The 10085-nt window shown below is 46.9% G+C and overlaps 1 protein-coding gene across 2 annotated transcripts in view; it reads right to left on the bottom strand.

The window, feature by feature from the left end:
• The window catches only part of TM4SF4 (transmembrane 4 L six family member 4), a 26401-nt gene extending 17724 nt beyond the window's left edge, over positions 1-8677 (bottom strand). For both annotated transcript variants that reach the window (XM_008072738.1, XM_008072737.1), the window contains exons 1-2: positions 8198-8677; positions 7045-7134 (exon numbers count right to left, since the gene is read on the bottom strand). In XM_008072738.1, the coding sequence (XP_008070929.1) occupies positions 7045-7134; positions 8198-8371 (264 nt within the window). In that variant the 5' untranslated portion in view covers positions 8372-8677. The remainder of the gene's footprint in view (positions 1-7044; positions 7135-8197) is intronic.
• Between the last annotated feature and the right edge of the window lie 1408 nt (positions 8678-10085).

Genomic DNA, 10085 nt, shown 5'->3' with positions numbered 1-10085 from the left:
GCCCAGGCAGGTCTCGAACCCACGGGCTCAGGCAATCCACTCACCTCAGCCTCCCAAAGCCGCGGGATTACAGGCTGAGCCACCGAGCCTGGCGAAAAATTTTTTTTTGTAGAGATGAGGTCTCACTATGTTGCCCATGTTGTCCTCGAACTCCTGGACTCAAGCAAAATGACTCATCCCAAAATGCTGGGATTACAGGCATGAGTCATATCACTCAATCTCATCTTCCTATTTCCAAGGTTTGGAAACTTTCCATGGTGTTAACTTGATACATGCCATTATGATATTATAATATTTTTGTTATCATATCTGCACACATTCTTACTTTCCGTAAATACAGAGAACATGACTCTGAGGAGAAAAATAGTAAACAGGTTAATTCTCTCCCGGTTACTCAGGTAATTCTGTTCATGGCATTAAAGAACTGTGTTTACGGCATGCTGTAAATGCTTTCCTTGGAGAGGAAGTTATGAAGGCCCTGCAGATACCCTCAGATTCACTGACTGCCAGCTTGGAGACCTCCCTCCTAGACTCTGCAGGCAAAGTGGCATCATGTCAGCTCTGTCACCACCCGTGGTGTGCCCTGAGTCACACAGGTGCTTATGTTGGCTGAAGCATGTCTGATGGGCATGAACATTCCTCCTTAGCAAACATCCTAAGACTTCCGTAGAGATGACCTGCAGTCAGCCTCCCCCCCGCCAAAACAATGTCCTGGATTTTCTGCCTTGGCAAAGCTTAGGAAAAAGGTGGTTGGGGGTGGCAGGCAGAAATTTAACTTGCGTGGCCTCAGTGTCCTCATGTATGAAACAAGGAGGTTAATGTCTAACTGAAGGGATTACTGTGAGGACTGAGCCTGATAAAAATATGGAAACCAGCCGGGCTCGGTGGCTCAGCCTATAATCCCGTGCCTTTGGGAGGCTGAGGTGAGTGGATTGCCTGAGCCTGCGGGTTCGAGACCCGCCTGGGCAGGCATGAGACCTCATCTCTCCAATAAATCAAAAATCAGCCGGGCGTGATAGCGCGCGCCTGTAGTTCCGGCTCGCAAGGCTGAAGAGGAAGGATCGCCGGAGCCCAGCAGGTCGAGGCTGCGGTGACCAGGAGCGGCCACTGCACTCCAGTCTGGGCAACAGAGTGAGACTCCAACTCAAAAAAAAAGGAAATCCCCTGTGATGCCTCTTACGTGTTCATTTATTTCATTCATCCAGCAAGTATTTACCGAGGACCTACGTGTTCTCAGTATTCCAGGCACTTGGTCGATACGTCCCTTCTCTACCCCCACACTAATACTTGCATACTTGCAACCCACCCTCCTCCCCAATCCTTGAAGGATCCTTATGGGAGGTGGCAACAGCCATGATCCACTTTACAGCAGAGGATTATGAAGCCTAGAAAATACTTAGTGAAGAAATATAGTTTCTGTCTTTTTTTATTTTGAGTTGGAGTCTCACTCTGGCGCCCAGGCTGGAGTGCAGTGGCACGCTCACAGTCACTGCAGACTTGACCTGCTGGGCTCAGGCGATCCTCCCGCCTCAGCCTTCCGAGTAGCTGGAACTACAGGTATGTCCCACCATGCCCGGCTAATTTTTTGAATTATTGTAGAGGCGAGATCTCACCAAGTTGCCCAGGCTGGTCTCAAACCCAGAGGCTCAGGCAATCCTCTCACCTCTGCCCCTAACATGCTGGGATTATAGGCGTGAGCCACCACGCCCGGCCAAAATACAGTTTCATACCTTCAACACAATCTATTCTTTCAAAAGAACTGCCTTTCAAAAATCCCTTTTAAAGTGGCTGTCACTCCAAGGAAGGCAGACGGAGATTATGGAGGCTTTGGTTTCCAGCACCCCTGCAAGGAGAGTCCCCAGAAGTGCTCACCCAGAGGTGTCTCTAGAGGGCACTAGTGAGCCAGACACGGAAAGAAGTGGCACACAAACCACATTAGGACGTGACCAAGATCTTTTTCAAAACAGGCAGGTCAGCCATCTGATTCTGCCTGTGGGTGGGGCGGGCTTCGACTCTGATAGGTTTTAAGGATGCTGAGATGCCCGCCTGCCCCCAAATATGTCCTTATCAATCCACCTTCCGTCTCATTATTAAAGACACTCTTTTGAGTCAAATCCAAGGTCTCCAAAAGGCTCTTATTAAAACATGTATGTAACATGGATGTGTTGACACCATTAACAAGTTGTCCCACTGGACCCTGATAATCCATTCTTTTAAAAGACCGGCGGGCAGGAGACGCTGGCCAGCCACAGACAGCTGCCAAGGGGCCACTGAGGATCTCCGGTTTGGGAGAAAACAGGTTGTGACCTCAAAACAAGCCCAGGTCAGGGTTTTCAAAACCCACCTTGAAAGCTACCCCATTCTCACTGTTTTTGCCCCAGGGTTCCCTTTCCCCAAATCTGTTTAGCTTAATTTATATGAAAGAACACAGACCTCTGGGGCTGAGTTTCAGTCTTATTCTGCCTCAGAGGAGTGTCCGGCTCCATTTTCTCAGCGGCACCATGAAACTGTGAATCAGGGGACCGAGAATCTTTCCAGTTCATTGTCTCGCTTTATCTCTACAGCCACCACATCCTGCTTCTCCCATCTCCTACTTCCTGGTTTTACCACCCAAGGAAAGGGAACAGAATGGTGCAGTTGGTTTCTGGGGAATGTTTCAGAAAGACATAACAAAGAAGAGAGGGCCAGGCTTGGTGGTTTGTGCCTGTAGTTCCAGCACTTTGGGAGGCTGAGGTGGGAGAATCGCTTGAGCACAGGAGGTCTAGGCTGTGGTGAGCCATGTTAGTGCCACTATATTCCAGCCTGGACAACAGAGTGAGACCCAGACCAAAACCAAAACAAAAAGAGAGACAGGAGAGGAGAGAGAGAGACCAGAAAAATCAGTGACAGGATGATTGTGGAGAGGGTAGAGGATTCACTCTAGGAGCCTGTGGTCCAGTCCCTGTGGGCTTCACAGGCCTGTCTACCTGCAGAGCTTCTTAAGCAGTACTCCACAGAAGCCCAGTGTCCCTACAATACCTGGAGGGGAGTGCCATGCACTTTTGGAAAAAAAATTCAGAGCTTCAACATTAAAGTTCCCACCAAATAGGCCGGATGCAGTGGCTCATGCCTGTAATCCCAGCACTTTGGGAGGCTGAGGCAAGAGGATCGCTTTAGCCCAGGAGTTCAAGACCTTGTCTCTACAAAAAATTTTAAAAATTAGCTGAGTGTGGTGGATCCTGCCTAGGTCCGGGCTACTCAGGAGGCTGAGGCAGAAGAATCGTCTGAGCCCAGGAGGTTGAGGCTATGGTGAGTCGTGACTGTGACACTGCACTAGACTGAGGACAGAGTGAGAACCTGACTCAAAAAAAAAGAAAAAAGTTTTTCTTCTGACAAAATGAAAATACTTCACTTTAAAAAAAAAAAAAAAAAAGACTAGCTAGGCGGCTGAGGCAGGAAGATCACTTATGTCCAGGAGTTTAAAACCAGTCTGGGCAATATAGTGAGACCCCCAGCGCGTGTGCGCGCGCGCGCGCACACACACACACACACACACACACACACCCCATTATCACAAGAAATGATTATCACTGGGCACTCCAGAGCCTCGGAACATCAAGCAAATAAGAGTCTAAAGCAGGGGTCATGAACTCAATGGCCTTCAGGGCGGGGCAGCAACACCAGATAAGTAGAGCAGCCTGGGTGGGTCCCCGCTGAGCTCAGCCACACCCAGTGCAGGTTGCTGTTATGCCAAAATGCAGGCCAAGGAGTGCCCAGTAAATTTGTAATTTTTAGTTTTGAGTTGGAATCTCACTCCATCACCCAGGCTGGAAGGCAGTGGTACACTCACGGTCACCCCAGTGTCAACCTGCTGGACTCAGGTGATCCTTCTGTGTCAGCCTTCCAAGTAGCCGGAACTACAGGCACGCGCTACCATGCCTGGCTCATTTTTTATTTATTGGAGCGAGAGGTCTCACCAAGTTGCCCCGGCGCGTCTCGAACCCGTGGGCTCAGGCAGTCCACTCACCTCAGCCTCCCAAAGTGCTGGGATTACAGGACGGCCACTTTTTTATTTTTTGAAAAATGATTCAGATAGCTAGATGCTTTATGTGCAATGCTTAATTTGTAAAAGTTGACGACTTAAAAAGCAAACAAATCAAAACCAAGACATTTTTCTGATAGCTACCCAGCACGTGATCGGCCTTGGCCCAGGGTGCCTCGGGTTACCATGTGGCACAGCTGGTCCTTTGAGGAACACTGCCGAGTCACTCAGATAGTCAGTCATTTGGAGGAGTTATCTTCAATTCATGCCGAGGGCAGGCCCACCCGGAGAGTTAAAGAGGCCCAACAGACAACTTGTGTTGGGTGGGATAAATATTTCAGATCCAATTGACTCAACTCTGTTTGTAAAAGCATGAGTTTTCTGCCTTCATCTTGACCTTCACTTAAATCTTGTTTTAAAAAACGAAGCAAGGTTTGGGCCAGGCACAGTGGCCTACGCCTGTAATCCCAGCATTTTGGGAAGCTGAGGTGGGAGGATTGCTTGATCCCAGGAGTTTGAGATCAGCCAAGGCAACATAGTGAGACTTCATCTTTACAAAAAAATAAAAAACTTAACTGGGTGTGGTGGTGTGTGCCTGTAGTCCCAGCTACTTGAAAGGCTGAGGCAGAAGGATTGCCTGAGCCCAGGAAGTCAAGGCTACTGTGAGCTGTGATTGTGCCACTGCACTTCAACCTGGGTGACAGAATGAGACCATGACTCAAAAAACAAAAAACCAAAACCAAACCAATAATAATAAAGTAAAAATTAAAAACAAAACAAGTTTTGTATAATATTTTAACACTATTTTACTTCTCACTGTGTTTATATGTAAACCTAAAACAAAAATCAAACAAACAAAAAATTCCTTATTTTATACAGGCCAATCTCAAGCCTTCTACTCTGTGCCAAGAATGAAATATTAGATTTCTAAGCAGTAACTCTTCTTTCTTTTCGTCTAATTTTCTTAACTGCTAATTTAAAAAAAAATTATTACATCAACTTAACCCCTGAAAGTTCACAAGGTATCATGGGGATTATATTTCAAAGAGAAAATGAGTAATACATTTCTTCCTTTGCTTTATAATTAATTATATGAAAATTATATTTTATTATATAATTTCATAATTATATAAATAAACAGTAGCTTTTTATATCTTTTAGTCAGTGATCATTTTAAATGTTAAAATAACAATGACCAGTGCTTATTTGGGACTCATGAGAGGGTGAATTCTCTTTGAATGATCTTTGAACCTACACAGAAAACAGTAACATATGGATAGTGCACCAGCCTCAGCCCCCAAAATATTTTTTGATTGAAGAAATGAACAGATAATAGTGGGAAAGAAATGCTAAAATAATTTGCAATGGGCAGATGCACCTTTTCCTCTAAGAAGTTACAGTAAGTATGTTGAGTTCATTATTGGGGCTCATGAATCTCTATGATGGCCAAGTGCACCATGGAGATGAGAACAGAAACCAGCTTCCCTCACTATCCAGACCAGTCATTCCAGCTTTAATATGCTTCATTTTTGTCACATTGATATATACAAACTCTCAACATTTTTCTTTGTCAACTCTCTATTTTATTCATTTGTATTACTATATGAACGAAAACTTCGAATCATTGGCAGATAGAAACACAATGTTATTTTAGTTTATTATTTTGAGTCAGGATCTCACTCTGTTGACCAGGCTAGAGTGCAGTGGCATGATCACAGCTTACCGCAGCCTCAGCCTCCTGGGTTCAGATGATCCCCCTGCCTCAGCCTCTCGACTAGCTGGGAAGACTGGCATGCACCACCATGCCCGGCTAATGCAAATTAAAAAATTTGTTTTTGTAGAGATGAGGTCTTGCTGTGTTGCTCAGGCTGGTCCTGAACTCCTGGGCTCAAGCAATCCTCCCGCCTTGGCCTCCCCAAGTGCTGGGATTACAGGCATGAACCACTGCGTCTGATAAATTTTATTGTATTTTAGTGCAATAGTTTTGCTTGCATCCCTAGAAAGGGAGATTATGGGCTGGGATACTTGGAAGACTGAGGCAGAAGGATCACTTGAGCCCAGCAGGTCAAGGCCATGGTGGCCATCAGCATGCCACTGCACTTCAGCCTGGGTGACAGAGTGAGACCCAACTCAAAAAATAAAAAATAAAAGAAAGGGAGATTATTAAAAAGGGTAAAAGATAGTAAAGACTTATTTCCATCAACATAAGATCTTTTCCTTGATGGACTCAAAGGATTAAAAGAGTGTTGGACAGGAATAACATTCTGTCGTGGAAAGACAGCACATTCATATACCACCAGAACTTGCCCCACACTGAGAAATTCTCATCTAACCAGCTTCCCTATTTACAGGTGGGCACAGGGAGGCGGAGTCGCTCAGTGACTTGTCCAGCTGCAGGACAGGGTCCCGACCCCACATCTCAGCATTCTTTCCACCGCACCCTGGACTGTCGAGGCCTTATCTCTCTAGCTCTCCTACTATGAGAAATACGGCTGTGTGAAACAGGAGTCCTGTGGCACAATCTGGGTGGGAGTGGGGAGGTGATGGACCTCAGAGACTGAGAACACAGCTGTGGTGTGGATGAGGAATCCAGGGGGCTGGCAGGGAGGGGAGTTATTATCCTTCATCCTATCCCAAGGACTCTTTACAGATGAGAAGGGAAATGACTTGTCCAAGTTCTCATAGCCTATCAGTGGCAGCGGAAAACACGCAGCCCCACCTTGGCCTTCTAAGCCTGCCTTCTGGATACGACTCCGCCCTGGCTTTCCAGCTCTGACATCAGTGTCTGTTTGTAAAACTTAAAGCAGTGTTCACAGCCTGTAAGTACGAGGGCTGTGGTGTTTTCAACAATGATCCTGACTGCTATTTTGCACTAGCAGGACGAGTCACAGCTTCACGCCTGCACCAGCTGCCCCCAGAGTCCTGGCTGGGGCTGGTAGCCCCTCTCCACCCCCACATTGCCCAGCACAAGGAGAACCAGTGCCATGGGGGGAGCTCTGGGGGAAGCCCCTGTGGTAACTCACCGCAAATCTCTTCCCACAGCTCTCATTGCCGCAGCACCCACAGCAGTCATTGTTCTTAAGGCCTAAGAACACCAGCGCAGGAAAGATCATCTAGCAGGGAGAGAGACATCTCAGAGCAGGTCTGGGAGGTGGCGGTGGGGGGCGGTTATTGCGGGCCCACCTGGCTGTGGGAGAGCCCCATCCACCATGTGGGCTTGGCGGCTGACTCAAGGGGACATGGCCAAGGTGTCAGAGCATGGCTGGAGAGGCACGAGATTCTATTTGGCCTGGCTGACTGCTCCAATGAGCAAGATTTCAAGATGTGACATTCCGAGTTCCCATTTAGATGGTGTGTTAGAACAAAGATAAGAAACCTGTCCTCAATTATCTTGAAAGTGAGTCTCTCTCTCTCTCTTTTTTTTTATTTTGTTGTCAGAGTCTCACTCTGTCGCCCAGGCTGGAGTGCAGTGGCATGCTCATGGCCACTGCAGACTCGACCTGCTGAGCTCAGGTGATCTTTCTGCCTCAACCTTCCAAGTAGCTGGAACTACAGGTGGGCGCCACCACACTTGCTAATTTTTTTATTTGTTGTAGAGACGAGGTCTTGCCAAGTTGTCCAGACTGGTCTCTAACCCGTGGGCACAGGCAATCCTCTCTTCTCCGCCTCCCAAAGCTCACGCTCTCGCTCTCCGCCCCCACCCCCTTAGCTGGAGGGTCCCACCTGTCTTGGGAACAAGAGATAAATAAATTATGAGTGTCTCAGTGGAAAAGGATCCCACTGATACCTGTTTCTCTTGGTGGTTTTAAGCCAATCAATTTGCTACAAAGCATCGTGTGGTTTTTTTGTTGTTGCGGTTTTTTAAGATTTTGTTGGCACTATCTTATTGGAATAAAGAAATTATGTGGTCTTTGGTTTGGTTCATACACCTCAAAAGACCCATGAGAACTGCCAGCCCAAGTTTGGGGATTAATTACTTAGTAAACGTAGTTGACGTTTCCTTCCTTGCTAGATTCTAACAGAGGGGGGAAACAAATTCAGGCACTGACTCCCCATCATGCAATACTTTAACTTCTGTTACCAATGAAATATCTTCCTGTTCAATAAGTACCTGATTTAGAAAGGATGGGTGTGCCGGGGTCATCGATAGGGGGGTTTTAAGGCTTCCCTACTCACCAAGACCCCGCTTCCTAATATTCCTCCGAAAAACCAGACCTCTTCGGAAAGGTGGTCGTTGTTGTCTATCACTTTTCCTCCAGGAAAGAATAGCAGGATGTTAGCCAGGAAGCTGCACACAGCCAGGGGAATGAGGGTGCCCCCCAGGCACTTGGCACAACTCCCAGTACACATGCTGGGGTCCAACAGCACAGGTCAGCGATCAAGTCTCCTCACTGCCTCTGTCACAGGGCTCTTCAAGCTTTTTGATCAGAACGTCCTAGGAATTGACCCCAGTTCAATCGATATCTTGGGGCTGAGAACCAAATTTCTATGAAATGTGTCCTTGGAAATGCCTCAGCCTTTCAAATATAGCAGAACCTTGATGGTGATGGACATTTATACATTCTCCCTGACCCGAAGTCCTTTTTTTTTTTTTTTTTTGCATCCTCATAAATGAGATTACGTTCAGAGCAATCATTAAATCGTTTTGCCATGGAGACCAATAACCTCTGTTAATAATCCACCAGCACAGACAAGAAGACACGGGCATTATTGCGATCGAAGACAGGGCTGGAACAAACAGCATTTGGAACCACTGCGCCTTTAATCTGACAGTGTCCCTGCGCAAAAAAGAAATATCTCCCCCAGGCTCTTGATAAATCACTCGTATAAATGAGTTACATCCTTGTTAAAAACATCTCTCCCACATACTTAATGGTGTACAGTGCGTGTCTTTGTCTTTTCTGCTGAAACACAGGGCTATTCTTTTTTTTTTTTTTGAGTTGGAGTCTCACTCTGTCATCCAGACTGGAGTAGAGTGGCCGCTCCTGGCCACCGCAGCCTCAACCCGCTGGGCTCCGGCGATCCTTCCGCCTCAGCCTTCCAAATAGCTGGAACCTCAGGCGTGCGCTACCATGCCTGGCTTATTTTTTGATTTATTGTAGAGACGAGGTCTTGCCAAGTTGGCCAGGCGGGTCTCGAACCCGCGGACTCAGACAATCCACTCACCTCAGCCTCCCAAGGCACGGGATTACAGACTGAGCCACAGAGTTTGGCTAACACAGGGCTATTATTAAGAGCTTCTGTTTTCTCTGTAGCTACATAACTTCATGGTCTAGCTGTGTATTGTTGCACTCAGACTTAGAGGAAATTTTTTTAAAAGGATAGAATCAGAATAACTGTTCACTTTATTGCCTGATTGCTATCTGTCTCTACTTGTTACTCAGTGAAGTAATTAAGTTCTACCTCCTTCCCTATGCGATGTGGTGAAATTAGCAAAAACAGTTTCCTCATTATCTTGTTTGGCAACATCCTCCATGGAGGAATAAGAAGTCCACTCCATTCACCCAGGCTAGGGGAGAGGAAGGCGGTGCTGGGTAGAGAAAGAAAGGAGAAATTCGGATGTGTCGACCAGAGGCAGAGAGGACAAAGTTGGAGGAGCAGCCAGGGAGCATGGGAGAAGGCAACACGCATCACAGTTGGAAATGTTGCCAACTGCAAGGTCATGATTCATTATCAACTTCTTTTGTGTCACTTCAGAAGATTTCTGCCACACCTGGACCAACCTCTATGTTATGCGACAGCCCTGCTTGGTACTGCTATTACATAACAGCTGAAGGATTAAGGGCTGGAACACAGAGTCTTGCTAGTTCTTCAATGAGAGTCTAAAATCAAGAACCACAGGCAGAATTTTTTAGGGAGTCAAATTTTAGTTAAACAAGAAGCAAGTAACCTCATGACCATGGCGAGAACTGTCCTGTGATGGAGTTGGCCACCCACTCCCAGGGAAGCCATGGTCTGGGCTCTGCCAAGGCTCAGTGACCCTTGGTCAGGGAAGCTGTGGGGAGGATTCCAGGGACGTCACATCGGATGGTCGCTGAGTTGCCTTCTTTTTTTTTTTTTTTTG

This window comes from Carlito syrichta, unplaced genomic scaffold (assembly GCF_000164805.1).
Source record: "Carlito syrichta isolate Samal-C Ts95f unplaced genomic scaffold, Tarsius_syrichta-2.0.1 Scaffold315402, whole genome shotgun sequence".
Lineage (NCBI taxonomy): Eukaryota > Metazoa > Chordata > Mammalia > Primates > Tarsiidae > Carlito > Carlito syrichta.
This window is presented reverse-complemented; position numbering and strand designations above follow the sequence as displayed.